Genomic DNA, 17936 nt, shown 5'->3' on the forward strand with positions numbered 1-17936 from the left:
TGTCGATCACAATCGTGAAGATGTAAGATTTTTTCACGAATTTTTCAATTTAAATCATTTTAAAATGTATTTTTAATAGAAAATATGTTTATAAAAAAATATAAGATAAATTTAGAAAAAATATTTAAAAATATATTTTTAAGTCTTATTATGCATAAATCAGTATAATATAGAATATACTACATACTACATATATAGTGATTGATTTGCTTATTTCAATTCTATGCAAACAAAATAAGAATTTACAAACAAATTTACAACAAAATAATAATAATTGTTAAAATTTTTTTAATTTTTTAAATATTATTCTATATATATATATTATATATATTTATTTCCATTACTATCTAATAATTGAATAAAATTTTTATGTTCAATGATAATATTAAATATGCTAAGAAAATTATATTTTACACTTACATAATAATTAACTTATATCAAATAATATAAATCTTGTCGAAAAGATATTTGATTTTTCTTAAATTTAATTTGCTTAAAAATTGCAATCTTATAAAATTAATACATTTTCCATATTAAAAATTAAAAATGATTATATTTGAAAAAATTATAACGAAAAAACAAAATTTTGAATTAAAAATAGTTTTTAAAAGCTTTTAATCAGGCAATTCAATGAATATATTGATGTATATTCATATAAGTATTAATGATGAAGGCTAAGTTAATAAAAAATAAATGAAATATTATTAGGGCAAATTTAGCTTTTTTCAATATACTTGTAATACTGCCAATAATCAAATTTTGGTAAGCAACATTCGCTTGTCAATCAAAGATTTTATGAAATTGTTTTAAATTTTGTTGAATTTTAATGAAAATAATGAATTTAAGGAATAAAGTTGATGTGTTCTATTTATATATATATTTTTATAGATACGAACTTCTTAATTTTTTAATAATAAATAATAAATAACGTCAATATCAATACATGTTAAATGTTGTAAAAAAATTTTTTTACAAATAATAGAATTTTTTTTATAGAAAAAAATATTATATTCAAAAAATCTTTGACAAATTCTTATTCGCAACAATAATAATTATTTATATAGTTTAAAATTGTATAATTTCTTTATATTTATAATGTTTTATTGCGATGATAACTTGTATTATTCTCAAAATACAAGTGTAGTTGTTATATATAATTTTTTATTTATTATTTTAGTTCATAAATATAAAGGTAAAAATAGCATATAAATAAATGAAGTCTGAAAAAAAATATAAATTGATCGAGATCGAGAAGAAGAGAAGAATATAGTTTAAAAATAAATGCGATAATAGTGAAATGATATATGTATATCATATATATAATATAATGAAATATATATATATATAAATATATATGATATAATGAAATATGTGTATGCGTGTGTATATAATTCTTAAAATTTTTTAAAACATTTCGATAACTAACAAATGTATATGCTTAATGACGGCTTATTTAAAGTCATTTATTCATTTGAAATACTATTTTCCGAATTCTTGAACATAATCGCATAAAAATTTTTAAGTAAAAAAAGGAATTTCGTTTAATATTATCTATATATTATATATACTTATTTATACTTATTTATACTTATTTATCTGTATGACTTACAAGATTTATTATGATTTAGATTTATTTATGAATTAGAAAACTTGTTTCTTATAATTAATATAAATAACTTATTGTATGCATTCACGGTTATTATATTGAAGAAATATATTTTTAATGTTTCTCGTTTATATATATATATATAAGTAAATACTTCAAATATATATATATATGTATCCATTCAATTTTAAAAAAAAAAATAATTTGAAAAAATAATTTTTTTTTAACTTATATTTAAAAAAGATATTGAGAAATATATTTGTGAACATTGTTATCAAAGTTCTGTTATATGTTTTTCATATATTTTCAAAAATTATCCATTGAATATGTATTCTGAAACATTCATGACTTGTCAAACTCTTACAAATACAGAATAATACATAAAAAAAAAAGAACAGAAGTTGATTTCTTTCATCAAATGATCATTCCTGCTTGTTTTTATTTAAAAATTATAAAAAGTTTAATAAGAATATATTTGATTTGTTATTTGTAAATAATTTATCGGATTCATATTTAAAGCTATATATAAATAAAATCAAAACAAATCAAAATATTAGGATTAAATTAAAATTTAAAAAATTAAAATTTACAATATTTTGAGTATCAAAGCATATCATTTTAGATCAACTTATCAATTAACTTCCTCCTCCTTGATTTTGATAAGCTTGAAATGTATAATGTTAATATGGTATTATTTTAAGCAACTTTTTCTTTTATTCATAACAGGTCAGCTTTAGTTTTCGAGTTATTTATAAAAAATTTTTGATATCATTAAATTTTGTCTATACATATATACATATATATATACAATTTATACAATTATCATTTTTCAATTGTTTATATGAATATGATATACTGGGTCAACTAATATATAATAATATAATAATAATATTAAATAATATAATATAATATTAATAATATAATATAATAATATAATATATAATAATATTTATCTATAGAAAGCTTAGACATATTTTCATGCATAAAAATATAAAATATTGAAAAAATATAAAATAATTCTTAAATGACTGAAGTTTTCATATATATATATTAAAAGGAATTTTAAAAAAAGATGGAAGAAACATTCAAATCTATACGGAAATAAATTTTCGATAAGCTCATTTGTATTACAATTGGTTGTCTTAAGTTTTTATGTAAGCAATTGAGAAATGATAGTAGAGTAGAGATAATAATATAATATAATATAATATATATGCTAAGCATGTTAACATATACTATGTAGACAGCATTCAATGATACTAATAATATTAAAAGTTTTTTATGAATAATATTAAAGTTTTTTATGAAAAAAATTAAAATTGTATAACTATTTATCTGCAAAGAGAATAATTAATATAATTAATATAAATAAAAGAGTAAAATTAATCATATCTTAACAAAAAAGTTTTGCAAAGAACTTATATAGAATAATTTTAATCTATTTAATATAATTATCTTTTGAATTTTGTTCAAAAAATTTTTAATTTAGATTTGCTTTGTTTTAAAGAGAAAATATTTAATATATACACAATACTTTCTCTTTCTAATATATACATAAGTATATTAATATATTAATATATACATAAATACTTTCAAAAATTATTAATGTATATTTAATATATATATATATAATATATAATCAATAATTTTTTATAACTATACATATAAAAGATATGGAAATCATTATCCTCACTTTTTTATCCTTTTTCGCTATACATGATAGGTAATTATTTATATTAAATATATTATATAATAGAATATATATATATATAGTTTTACGAATTTGTTAGCAATGTCCACAGAAAAAAATCATAAAATAATTATGAAATACAAAATCGTTTTTCAATAAGTATCTATCTTCAAAAACAATTTGACAATTTCTTTTACTATTCATTAAGATATAAGATTCATTAGAATCTCAAAATTATGAATTATGGTTATTCAATATATTTTATATATTTATATATATTATTCAATATATATATATATTATATAATGTAATATATATTATGTAAATATATATATATATATATATATAATATATATATTATAACATAATAATATACATAATATATAACATAATAAATATACAGAATAGAATTAAAATAAAATTAAGGGATTACTTTTTACATAAAAAAAGAAAAAAAACAAGTTCTTTTTCATTTTTTAAAATTTTATTGTTAAAATTTTTTTCAAAGAAATACGAATATATAATAAGTATATATTATAAACTGATAATTTACGACTATGTGACTTGAATATCTATCATTTCGTTATAGATTATTTTTAAATTATTAGTAAATATTGATAAATAATAATAATATAGTCGAAATAATAGTATATTTATAAATTATATATATTTATTACAGACTAATTTTTCTAGTCTAGTAATTTTTCTAGTAAAATCTAGTTTCTTGATAATGAAATATCCAAAAAAATATTATATTAAATTTGCTTTTATTTTTTTAGATAGAATAATCTATTCAATTGTATCATGATTACTGACCTCTGATATGTTATAAAAACCTTAAGCTTAATGCGCAATTATCTAGTCATTGCATAAATATGAAGATTTTCAATTTTGTTAGTACAATCAAATGTATCTATATCAAATATTATTAGTTTTCTTTTCTTTTTGATTTAATTTTTTTTTTTAATTCTTTATTATCTATTTTTTTTTATTTTTTTTTTTTATAATAAATACATATATGTGTGCATATATAAGCTTGCATAAAACTCTATATAAATGCATGTGCAATTTAAAAATTGCGCAAGTGCAAGTATATCGAAAAAGAAAAAGAGAAAGGAAAAAAGAAAAGGAAAAAAAAGAAAAATTTAGGAGAGACAAAGAGACGTAATACGTAAAAGAAACGTTTATATACATGTATGAGTATGTAAATACGTATAGTTAAAATATCACTGAGGAAAAGGAGACAAGTTCGAACAAAGTCGAACAGTTTCGAAAATGGCGACCAAGATTCGTGCTAACTATACATGGTCAGCGGTAACGAAACCATTATTAGCAATATCGCAAGGATCATTTGACAAAAATGATATCTTGGAATTGGCAAAAAGTATCGTTATACGGTAAGAGTTATAATGTTTTTTAAAAAAAGCGATTTAAATGCAATAAATTATTTCAAAAAGAAAGAAAAAAAATCATATAACAATTTTAAAAAAAATGATTATTATGATTATCCATTTATTTATCGAATTCACTAATTTTATTTTATTATAATTTTTAGCGAATATGATTTTCTCTGTAAAGGAGAATTGTATGAAACTTTTTATACATCTGTGGCAGTTCTTGCAGCTGATTATTTCTGTGCTTGCATCAATACATGTAAGAATTTTTGTTTAATCATTATACAAAACAATTTTGAAAAATTATATAATTTCTTATTCATATTTTTATAACTTTTCAGTTTCTAAAAGCCAAATATCTATAGTTTGTCAAGCATGTAGAGTTTTGCTTCTTCGTCTTATGGAAAAATTGTCTCAACATCAAATTCAGTTAGGAAATGGGACTTCTACTGTTTTAAGTACAAAACAATTATTGCTTCCAATTCTTGCTCTTTGTACTGGACAATCTTTATTATCATCTACTGAAGAAGCAGCTTTGATTACTATTATAAAGAATTCTAATATACCACATGACATTAAATCACAATTATCCCCAGAAACTGAAAAAGATTCTTCTCAATCATCTAAAGATTCTGATAGAATTCAATGTGATTTATCAGGTAGCATTTTAGAACAATTAACTATGCCATTGCAAGGTTCTGCAATGTCAATGTCTGGAGTTATTGAAAATCCTAATGAAAATGCAACTAAAACTATAAATGATAGTGTTGTTAATGAAATTCATTCAGATATTAAGGTATTTTTTATTAAATATTTTTATGAATAATAAGTATTAAGATAATAAAAAAGTTGATATTATTTATTTTCAAAAATTTTATTTTTATCTTGCAGACAACATTTGTTACAAATAATATAAACATTCTTAGAAATATGGATGTTGGAGATACACTATTAGATATGTGTTTGAACCTTCCACATTTATCATGTTATACTCGCAAATATCAAGCATATTTACATAAAAAGAGTTTCACTTTGCCTGTGAATGCCTCTGATGCACATGCTATACGTCATAATTTACATTCTGTATCAAACGATATTAATATTGTTCACAATATAATATCTTTGCCTTTTTTAGAACCTTTAACTCCAAACAAATTAGAAAAACTATCATTACTGACCATGTCTTGTTTATATTGTTCGATTGTATATGCAACTGCATCTAGTATTGTTGGAATAACAAATGCTGTATCACCTAAATGTAGCACGAATACGTCTGCCAGCACACAAACCGTTTCAGGTATTAAAACAGTAGAAGAAGAATATGACACCTTAGCAATTACAGTGGTAGAAAAGAGTCTTGAAATATTTGGTTTAGTTTCAAATGTAATTAAAAACAGCACACGAGCTGGAGGTCATGTAAGAAATTATTTTCATATATTATAAAAGTTTATTTATTTATATAAGAATAATTATATAAATATTTTTTTTTTTAATTTGTGATAGATTCTACAAAATCATTTATTAATTGGAGTCTGGTTGTTGGTAGCTGGTTTACAAGCTCAACTTACAGTCAGTGGTTTAAGTGCAGCAGATAAAGGAAAAGAAGAAAAGGGTAAATCACCTAGTAAAGCGCGTGATGGAACAATTCGCGTTAATCTTATGAAAATGTAAGATATAAAATAATTAAATATTTTCATTATTTTATTGATTAATACAAATGAAAGAAAAAAATTATTAAAAATTTTTGTATTTTAGTCAACAAGGTTTTGGAGTACTTTCAGTTGCCTTAGCTTCTCATGCACTTACATTAATGAGTGCTTTATTGGAAGATGTTTCAATTGAAGCAATTGCTGACTGTTCAACTCCTCCAGAACCAGCTCCATTAGATATATTATCTACTGCAACTGCACTTCAAAGAGCAGTCACTTTTCTGCAAGCTGTACCATTAAATCATTTATTGTTTTATTTAGCCACTATTAGTTATAGACGGGTCAGTTTGTAATGATTATATTTATATAAATGTTCTATTTAATTATTTTGATTTAATTGATTTTATTAACGCTATAAATTTATGCTACAGGCTTGTACTTTAAAGAGAATACAAAAACATCCATTCGAAGGTGATGCTTTAAGTCAATCTGATTCTACAACTTACTATGAAGATCTTTTAAGTTGCTCAGATAATTCTACTGATGAAGGTAAAAAAATATTTATTGTATTATATAAAATCATATATATTTTTTTATAATAATAGTTAAAAAAAATGAATTATCTTAACAATATTTTTTTTTATTTAAATATAAAATTATTTTTTGAATCATATATAAGATATAGTTATAACCATAATATATAAGCTGTTTTCGTATATTTCACATTATATATATTTTTCATAAATAATTTAAAAATTGTTATTTTGATAATTTCAATATTCATATAAAAAAGAGATGATTAACGGTTTAAATGCGTCTTCTCGCTATACAGAAAAAACTGTTATGTCGATAGAGGAGGACAGCGAACCTATTTTGGGTTTATGGTTTGAAGAAACAATTGCTCCGTCCGATGGGTCGCCAACGAATGGTACAAAAGAATCCAACAATGAAACCAATGCTGAACGAACTGTAAACACTATTGTTCCTGATAATCGTGAGCCTCATGGAGTAAGTGAATTAATTTTTTCATTTTATAGATATAAATAAGTAAAACATAATATAGTAATTAGTTTAATTCTTTATTGCAGTATATATCATTGGCCACTAAAATTTTTCAATTTATGAATCAACATTTGATTGGTAATAGAAGTTCTTATGTTCGCGAATATGTAGTAAATGGTTTAGTTGAACAACAGATGGTTATATTAGCGGCAATAATCAGAGATTTGGATCACGAAACTGCTAGAACAGAAACTGGTAAGTAACTTATGTTTGATTAACCCTTTGCGATAACTCCAGAAATGACTCTCTGGCATCACTTGGATTGATGTGGCAATTTGAACGGCGATAATATTTATTTTTGTTTTTTAAAAATATCGCTTCATGAAATAGATTCCTAAGCTCTTTATATATAATTTATAAAAGTATAAAATAATATACTATCAAATGGTTAGATTTTTTTTATTTCAAATTAGACTGTGAACGCGGATCGAACGATTTTCGGCATTAATTCGAATTTGATAGTCGTGGGAATAAAAATATTATTTTCAAAGTTTTTGAGTTTTGTAAGCATGGAATAAAATGATAATGAAATTTCAAGTGAAGATAAGTTTGATTTTTCGTTATTAAATAATGAAATTATTTTTATTCATTAAGAAATTGATAGAGGAGAAGGAAAATGATGAAAATAGAAATGCAGTAAGAGAAAGTGAAAAATAAGGATAATAGACAGTGAATATGAGAACATGTTATTAGAATATTAGTTTAAGATGAGTTTTTCGTTATTAAATAACGAAATTATTTTTATTCATTAAGAAATTGATATGATAGAGAGAAAAAAAATAATGATGAAAATAGAGATATAGCATAAGAAGATGAAAAATAAAAATAATAGACAATGAATGTGAGAGCATGTTATTAGGATTGTAATAATTGTTTGATTGTGTTTGTTCTCAATGAAATAAAAAAGATGAAAGACATCAAACGACATTTTATTGTGATACTTGTGATAAATCGAGAATGCATTTTGGTAATTATTTTATTATTAAAATCACAACAATAATATAAACTTTAATATTTAACAAATTTTCTTTCTTTATACGTAAAGGTACATAAAATATTAAAATATAAAAGTTTTTTATATTGCGTGTGAAATCATTTTAAATTAGCTAAGAAATTCACCAAATGGGAAATCTGAAGTTGTTGATAATGAAATTCGACCGAGCGAAAAAGGTCTGGAGCGCAAAGGGTTAATAACTATACAATATTTGTATATTCATCAATATCGTTACATATATTTCATTTTAGGAACTATATCAGTGTTCTATGGTGCTACATTAGGCACTATGTACTCTGAATTTTCTCAAGCTTTGAGTCTTTATACGCATAATTTACTTGTTCAAAATACATTAAGCGAAGGTTTACAAAACATCCTTCTCCAGCATTTAGGTGTGAATCCTTGGTCAGGAACAGAAAGTACAAGTCCATGCACTTGGCCTCTTCAAGTTTACCCAAGAACATTAAGTGTATTGGCACAGGTATATTTTTGTTATATTTATAATGAAATCTCATAATTTTTAATAATTATATTTAATTATAATAGGTACTTTTATTAAAACCTCGATCTGAAAAAGAAGCAGCTTGTATAAGTATATGGCATCGTTTAATTACAACTTTAGTGGAAAATGTATGTAATCCACCTTCTACATTTGAAGCTGAAAATGAAGGTGAAAACACAAAAATGCTTTTTAAATATATAAAAGTTATTTTAATAATGTGTACATATAGATAAACTAACTTATTGTATTTTATATTTTACTTGTTTTACTTTTATTTTCTTAAAACATTGTTGTTTGTATTGAAAAATGTATAATCAAATTTTTAATTTTTTCTTTCTTATCTTTTTTTCACACAACATTTATATTTATCATATCAATATTTTCAGATTTAAATGTAGAACATGCTCAATTGGTTTTAATTCTATTCCATTCTCTCAATTTTATGCAAAAAAAATCGGTATTGCTTGTAACTGGTAGTGGTGCTGTACGTTGCAGTGAAGCAATTAAAACTCCAATGAAAGATTCTCAATTACTGCATTTATCACGATTATTATTACTACTTGAATATATGATGAAACATCTTTATGATGCACCTCCTGCATTGCTTGAACAAGTAAGTAAATATATATATATATATATATATATTTTTAATTATTGATTAAGTTTATAAAAAGCATTTAACATTATTTTCTCATTCATCATGATTCCATTTTTTATTTTAATTTCCTTGTTATATATTTTGATTTATTTCATTATTTCATTTTTCAATAAGATTATAAATATATACATTATTAACATTATATTAAATAATGTTAATGTAAAATGCGAAAGTAATAACGTGTATATACAAAACGTGACAAGATACCAGGGCCACTAAATTGAAAGATATATTTGAGTGGTAGTAAAAATCTTGTACATTTTCATTACAAGAAATTTTTTATTCTTATTTGAATTTATCAATAATTTATACATTATATGTTTTTAATGATTAATGCATAGGTTCGGTGGAATCTTTTTTCTGCTACAAGTTTAGTTTGTGACATGAAAGATGGTAATAAACAAACAGCCCGTATTTTTACACCATGGACAGTAATTGAAGATAATTATCGTAAAATTGGTAATCAAGATGAATTTTCAATGAAGCCTCGATTTTATAATCTTTCTACCACAGATTTCAATAATCAGGATACACCAAAATTGGATGGAGTGGTTGGTATTATAATGTATTGAATTGTTTGAACAGTTTTTCTTGAAGTTTTTGATTTGATCTCATTTGTGATTTAATTATTAACCATATATAGGCTTGTAATTTCATTCTGGGTGCTCCAGATAAAATGAAATATCCACTTCTGGTTGATGCATTAATAGATATTTTAAATGTTCTTAATCAAGCTGATATGCAAAAGAGAATTAATGCTGATGGTAAAGATAAAACACCTACTTTCATAGGATTATGTGCAATTCGATATTGTTTTTCTATATGTTGGCGGTAAGTAGTATTATGAATATTTTTATACTAATATATATTGCTTTTATAAATAATATTTATAATTAATTAATGTATAATATAACTGATAAGAAATCTCGCGGAACGACATAGGAATAAAGTATAAAAATATAAAATCCTTTTCTGCTAATTGATATATATTATATATCATATAATATATCATATAATATTATCATATAATATTATCATATAATCTTAATGAATCATGTTTTTCTATTTTGAATCATATTTATCTATTTTTATGAATATATTAAATTTGTTAAAGTTAGATGCGCATTTTGCCAGAGAATTTGTTATTCTTGTTAATCATAAATTACGTAATTACATATTATCATTGCATTTGATCAAAATACAAATTTATATGCAAATTTTATCAAAAATCATACTTACAAAGTACTTTATTTTAATAATTTTTTTACTCTTTTAGATTTTAATAAAATATAGCCTATTATATATATTATAATAATAATAATAATAATTTGCAATTATGTAGATGACGAGTTTATAGAGGATATTAATATATTTATAAATATTTTTGGGTAATCAATTCTAAAGACTAAAATAAAAATAAAAATTGATATACAAATAAATATACATATATAAATATATAAATAATATATTATATATAATAAAATAAATATATACAAATATATAAATATTATATAATATATAAATTATAAACAATTTAAGTTTGTATTAGTAAAAGCAAAAATAGAATAAGATAGTTCTTATCTTCATTATATCGTTACCTCGCTTTAATCATAAATATTAATCAATTTTTTATCAATAATGCTTGGACAAAAAGGAGATAAATGTATAACATAAAATTTAATTTACAAATTATAATAAATTATATAATTCTAATTATATTATAATACAATAACAATCTTTATCTTTATAATTTTAATTGTAATCAAATTATAATTTATAAATATTATATGTATATTTATTTGTACATTTATTCTTTTCTTTATTTACTCTTCTATATGTCAGCAATCTTCAGAAATAATAGTTTGTTTGTTATTAATAAAATAAAAATAAAATAAATAGTTAACAAAATTATAATAGTTAATAAAATAATTCATATTTAAAGAATTTTAATTTTAATTTGATATAATAATTTTTTGAAAATTTGTAAAAAAATAAAGTTGGAATTTATAATAGAAAAATTATTTATTGTTTATTGTCATTCTGTTTCAATTTCTATATTCAATTTCTAAAGAAGTTTTCATTAAAGAGTTATTTTCATATAATTGTTTACATAATTTTTTCAAATTTTACATGTATTAAACATATTGATAATATATATATAATCTATAGTTATAGTTTCAACTATAATTATTGTGCATATAGATATATTAATATATTTAATTTTATTTAAATTTGAAAGTAACATTTCTAAAATAGTTCTTGTTAGATTTATTTTTCTTGAATTATTAATAGATTATTATTAATGCTACCACCATCTACTCTATATATGGATAAATTAGCTCTGGGTGAGGAAATTCCTGCTGGACCAATGTTATTATATTCTTTAATTTGGGGACCTAGAGCTGCATGCAAAACTTTTACCAGTTGGATGAATGTAAGTTTTAATTAAAAGAAATTAATTAATTCGAATTATTTTAAATCAAAGTGATTCATTTATATTAAAATATCGTTATTTTTGCTTGTAGGATTGTTTAATCAGGCAGGGGATGTATGCGCAATATGCAAGAAATCTTTTGAAGACAGTATCGTCCACTGTAAATTCTCTCAAATATGATGTTACAGTTACAAAAAATTGCATTACAGCATTGAAACCAGAGATTAATTTTAACAATAAAATAATACCAAAAAATGCATTACCTAAATTTAGTTCGTTATGTATTTTGGCTGCTGTTATTGGCAAATTACAAATTCTTTTTTATGAAAACTTATTGAAGACTCAAAATGAAACTATTGAAAGTTCAAAGTAAGTTGAATTATTTATGTTTTGAAACAATACAATTCTTTTTTTTTTTATTTAATTTTAAATATTTTAAATTCGTTTTTCTTTGTTTTTCTTTTTTTTATAGAAATTCGCAGACTTCAGAATCCGGAAATACTAATGCAAATAAAATGATGATCAGTATTCTTCCACATGTTCTTTCATTGACTGAATCAATTTTGTATTCGTGTCGATCAAATATATTGCACGAGATGCTGGAATCTTTTGAACAAGATAATAAATATGGCCCTCGAGATTATTCTATACTTGACAACATCATTGCAATGGCAGGTGCAAATTGGGCATCTGAAGCATCTTTGATCTCTTTTTTACCAAATTCTGTAAAATCTATTATAGATAAATGGAAATCTATCAATGTCGTTCATATTCCTTGGGTAAATTTTCAATGTCAAATTTAGATCTAAAAGACATTATATATAATAAATGAATCTCTTTATTAATTTCTTTATTGATCATAGAACACTTATACGAATGACGTTATACCAGCAGAAAGTTACATTTTGGCTACAGTATGTCAACATGTGAGTTCACTTTCTGAATATCCCATGTTTTCTATTAATCCATCTTTGAAGAAATTGTTGCACAATTTAGTTACATTTATAGTGGAGTATGTCACGTAAGTCATAATCTAATTTATATTATTAAATAGCGGATGTTTATTCAATTTTAATATATTGATATTACATATATTATACAAAATATATGTTTTTAAAATCTGATGAAATCTAATTATTTTATTTATTATTTTATATATAAATTGCATTTTCTTATACATTCGCAATCTATTTATTACATTTCGTTAATTACAATTAAATTTACATTAATTATATAGATATTTAATATGATGTTTTTTTTATAGTCCTACAATAACGCCAGAAAATACAGATGTGCATACACAAGCATTGGATATCCTTGTTGCATTGTCTATGGATGCTCGTACGGATTATCTTCAAGATATGACTAATAAAGCTTTAACAAAATTATTAGGTGATAATGATAGTGAAACGCGGCAATTGCGAGAACACCTTTTTATATTGCATCATATGTATAATTTGATAATTGAATACACAAATGATATCCAAGATCCTGTCAGGTATTGTCAATAAAAACATCATTTACAAAGAAAACAAAATTAATATTCTAAGTTTTTATGTATAAATTTTTGTCAAAATATAATTACACAATTTCATGTTTTTTAGTATTATCATTGATGAAAAAATTTTGAAACGATGTATTAAATATTGGGAACAATTATTAGAAAAATCAGTTGGATGTAAGGCATTAGATTTATTTTTTGCACCAAATAGTAATCGATCTCTTGTTTCTATATTATTATGTATAACATCTTCACGATCTTCGCAACAATTTGCCACACATGTTTTAAGATTTTTCAATATGTTATTCAAAACAGGTAATAAAATAATATCTATTTGACAATTTTTTGTTTATTTGTTAAATAATGTATATTTCTGTATTTAGCTGAGAAAGGAAGTGACGGATCATTAGAACGTCTTTGCGGATCGGTATCGAATTTAGCTAATGAAGAGCCGGAAAAACTACAAATATGGTTGAAGCAAATTATTTTAGGAGCAACAAATATCTCTCCAAATACATCTTCAACAAATATTCAATCTACAATAACAACTGTAAATGCGTAAGTATAAAATGTTATTTATATATAAATTAAAAACGTTTTCAAAATAATTAATTGATTAAAATAATGAAATGATAGATCGGTTGCTATTGCTAATACAACTGAAGATACTCAGAAATCAGATGAAGTCAATAATGTATCAAATAACGAACAAGACCGATGGTTAATTTCATTATCAAATGATTCAGCTAGCAATAATCAATCAACAAGTATCACTGATGATCAACAGCAACAACAACAACAACAACAACAACAACAACAACAACAACAACAACAACAACAACAACAACAACAACAACAACAACAGCAACAACAACAACAACAACAACAACAACAACAACAACAACATTCAATGCATGAAAATAGTCGTCTTCTACGAGCGCTTACAAATTATATAGTAAAAGAGAAGAGGTAAAATTATATTTTTTTATATTCATTTTGATTGTTTTTTATGTATAATATGCATTTTATTGATTTTATTTATATTACGAATCTTTCTATATCAGCATTGATGAAGGTGTGCCTGTGACATTTCTTCGAGCTCTTATACCATTAGCTTATCATATTCTTTCTCCCACGGTCGAGGGTAATGGTTTTTCGGATTTAATGAATGTTATGTCTACATTAGCCGATGCTAGTTCTGAAAAAGGACATACATTATTATTTAAAGCTGCAGTTGAATGGATAGAACTTTGGTAATACATAATATTTATTTATATATAACATATGTGCTTGAAAAAATAATTATCAATCAATGTTATTTACAAATTACAGTAAGGAACAATTAATGAATAAAGATTTTCAAAGTTTGGATAAACCGTTACCATTTGTTGAAGCTGGCTGTTGCATATTGAATTACATAGCAGATATAGTAAGTGCAATATGTCCTCAATCGCTACAATCACAAGATCGAGCAACTAGTCCACCGTGGGAAGGTACTACTCCAGTTAATGATGTAAATGATAGTGATTGGATAGATGAGATTCCACATGAAGATGAAGATAGTGCTGCTGAAGATTCTGATGATGATAGTCTTTGTAATAAACTATGCACATTCACTATTACATTAAAGGAATTTATGAATCAACATTGGTATCATTGCCATACTTGCAATATGGTAAATGGAGTTGGAGTTTGTACAGTATGTGCTCGTGTTTGTCATCGCGGACACGATGTTACTTATGCAAAATATGGAAATTTCTTTTGTGATTGCGGTGCCAAAAATGATGGATTTTGTCAAGCTTTAACTAAACGGAGTCCTCAATCATTAGAACATCAGAATACGACAATTGCTGTTGGTTCTGGAAATACAGCTGCATCAACCAGTGGTTCAACTAGTGTTGCTAGTACAAGTTATGGAAATACACTAGGTACATCCACTGAAAATCGAGATCTTCTTCTCACAAGTAGTTTACGTCGAAGAACTTCCAGTCCTTTATACTTTTCTGATAAACCTGAAAGACAAGGACGCGATAAACAGAGACATGCATATTTAGCCAAACAGCTAGGTAATTTTTGTTTCTTTTATTCTTATTTTCTTAAATTATAAATTCTTATTTTAGATTTTTATTTATTCGTTATCGATATGTAGAAACATCGAAAGATTGGATCCAAAGTCATCTTTGGAAAAGTGGTTTAGTATCATCATTAGTAGATCTGACTGGTGCATTATTACCAGCTGTAGATGCATCATGTAAAAAGAACTCGGCAATTGGTTGCCATGCTCGTGCTCAAATGGCATTGAAACAATTACACACAGTGGACAAAAAGTTTGAATATACTGATCAGTTAATGGTATGTATATATTGCCAAGAATTTAATGAAATTAATAAAATTATATTTTTTTCCAATGTTAATTTCAGCTTCCTACATTGGGATCACAAGAAGGGGCATTTGAAAATGTTCGTATGAATTACTCGGGAGATCAAGGGCAGACTATTAGGCAATTACTATCTGCACATATGATACGTCGCGTCGCAATGTGTTGTTTATCATCTCCACATGGTAAAAGACAACATTTGGGTAAGTAATTATATTTTCCTGTTTTGGTTTACTTAATAATTTACACAAATTAATTTAAAAATAATATAAGATATATTTTTCTTAAATAGCGGTTTCTCATGAGAAAGGAAAAATAACGGTATTGCAATTAGGCGCATTGTTGAAACAACCTGATTCATCAAAAAGAAAATTAACATTAACAAGACTTGCTTCCGCTCCAGTACCATTTACAGTATTATCTGTAACTGGAAATCAATGGAATGAAGATTTTTTGGCAGTCTGTGGTTTTAAAGATTGTCATGTATTAACTTTCAATACTTCTGGCACTGTATCCGATCACTTGGTTCTATATCCTCAATTAGAAACTGGCAATTTTATCATAAAAGCAATTTGGTTACCTGGATCCCAAACTCAACTTGCGCTAGTTACTGCAGATTTTGTAAAGATTTATGATCTTGGAAAAGATGCTCTTTGTCCTCAATATTATTTCTTAGTACCTACTGGAAAAATAAGAGATTGTACGTTTATGCATGCAGAAGACGGTGTTTTTTATCTTTTAATAATATCTTCAGCTGGATATATTTATGGTCAAGCAATGGATGAGGTAAGCTCAGCAAAATATGGACCTTTCTATGTAACAAATACTCTCGATGTGTATCATCCAGAAATAAGAGATAATGGTCAAGTTGGAGGTGGGGGCGTATCAATTTATTATTCGCATGCTTTACAATTACTCTTCTTCAGTTATGCATGTGGTAAAAGTTTCATTGCGCCTCTTAAATACATGGAAACTGATGTAACAACTGTATTTCAAATTAATCTCACGGGCAATAAAAGTTCGAATGGAAATAAATCAAATAATAATCAACCACAACCATTATGTCAATGGAGTGAAGTACCTAATCATCCTGGATTGATTTGCTCAATTTTAGAGACGAGCAATAATCCTGTAATATTAATGATTAAACCTGATATAATAATGATTCAAGAAATTAAAGCTATTCCTGCCAAAGCCAAAATAATGGATATGGTTGTCATAAGACATCCAAGTTCAAATGCTGAGCATCGTACGACTTTAATTTTGTTATGTGAAGATGGAAGTTTAAGGATTTATATGGCTGGAATGGAACAAACTGGGTATTGGATGTCTCCTACCATTCAGCCAGTAGCTACAATGGCCACAGTTAAGCCAACGCGAAAGAAAAAAACTATCAAAACAGGAAAACCAACAGGATCTGTTACTTTTCCTATTGATTTTTTCGAACATTGTCAAGTGATGAATGATGTAGAATTTGGTGGTAATGATTTGTTACAAATTTACAACGTTGCTCAAATTAAACATAGACTCAATACAACTGGAATGTACGTTGTTTCTACGAAAGCAATGGGATTTACAGTTGAAGTTACCAATAATGATGCTGTTTTGGTTATGACGGGAATTCGAGTATTACTTGGAAATCAAGATATTCAAAGGGTTCCGGTTTATATCGAGGTAAAATCAAATCAATCTTTAATTTTCAATCTTCAATCAAAATACTCGATATATATATTTATTTATATGATATTTTATTTATATTTTGTAGGTATTTGGTAGAAGTATTCGTACAACTTTAAGTAGAAGTCGTTGGTTTGATATACCTTTTACACGAGAAGAAAGTCTTCAAGCTGATAAAAAATTAACTATTACATTTGGACCATCTCAAGATCCTGAAGGTGTCATTATAGTGGATTGTATTAAGGTGTATGTATTGTAATAGTTATATAATAATAATTATATTAATAATTATAATAATAATAATTATAATACATAATTAATTTTTATTAACAATCTAATCATACAAGTTTTTAAAATTAATATATACTAATAATTTCTTTTTTTGATTTTAT

General features: G+C 24.2%; 1 protein-coding gene across 5 annotated transcripts in view; it reads left to right on the forward strand.

The window, feature by feature from the left end:
- Positions 1-4382: 4382 nt before the first annotated feature.
- Positions 4383-17936, forward strand: part of LOC122717792 (protein purity of essence) — a 31529-nt gene continuing 17975 nt past the window's right edge. For 3 of the 5 annotated variants that reach the window (XM_043942191.1, XM_043942194.1, XM_043942193.1), the window contains exons 1-28: positions 4383-4693; positions 4852-4949; positions 5032-5486; positions 5582-6106; positions 6194-6357; positions 6446-6680; positions 6771-6888; positions 7172-7347; positions 7428-7596; positions 8647-8876; positions 8942-9065; positions 9284-9510; positions 9897-10106; positions 10199-10386; positions 11848-11989; positions 12081-12358; positions 12462-12768; positions 12853-13010; positions 13254-13487; positions 13594-13805; positions 13874-14048; positions 14127-14459; positions 14555-14743; positions 14823-15556; positions 15640-15842; positions 15911-16070; positions 16160-17541; positions 17633-17790. In XM_043942191.1, coding sequence (XP_043798126.1) covers positions 4572-4693; positions 4852-4949; positions 5032-5486; positions 5582-6106; positions 6194-6357; positions 6446-6680; positions 6771-6888; positions 7172-7347; positions 7428-7596; positions 8647-8876; positions 8942-9065; positions 9284-9510; positions 9897-10106; positions 10199-10386; positions 11848-11989; positions 12081-12358; positions 12462-12768; positions 12853-13010; positions 13254-13487; positions 13594-13805; positions 13874-14048; positions 14127-14459; positions 14555-14743; positions 14823-15556; positions 15640-15842; positions 15911-16070; positions 16160-17541; positions 17633-17790 — 7706 coding nt within the window. In that variant the 5' untranslated portion in view covers positions 4383-4571. The remainder of the gene's footprint in view (positions 4694-4851; positions 4950-5031; positions 5487-5581; positions 6107-6193; positions 6358-6445; positions 6681-6770; positions 6889-7171; positions 7348-7427; positions 7597-8646; positions 8877-8941; positions 9066-9283; positions 9511-9896; positions 10107-10198; positions 10387-11847; positions 11990-12080; positions 12359-12461; positions 12769-12852; positions 13011-13253; positions 13488-13593; positions 13806-13873; positions 14049-14126; positions 14460-14554; positions 14744-14822; positions 15557-15639; positions 15843-15910; positions 16071-16159; positions 17542-17632; positions 17791-17936) is intronic. The other 2 variants (XM_043942192.1, XM_043942196.1) reach the window with 1 other exon arrangement.

The sequence above is a fragment of the Apis laboriosa genome, unplaced genomic scaffold, assembly GCF_014066325.1.
Source record: "Apis laboriosa isolate Shangri-la unplaced genomic scaffold, ASM1406632v1 scaffold58_cov148, whole genome shotgun sequence".
In the NCBI taxonomy this organism is placed as follows: domain Eukaryota; kingdom Metazoa; phylum Arthropoda; class Insecta; order Hymenoptera; family Apidae; genus Apis; species Apis laboriosa.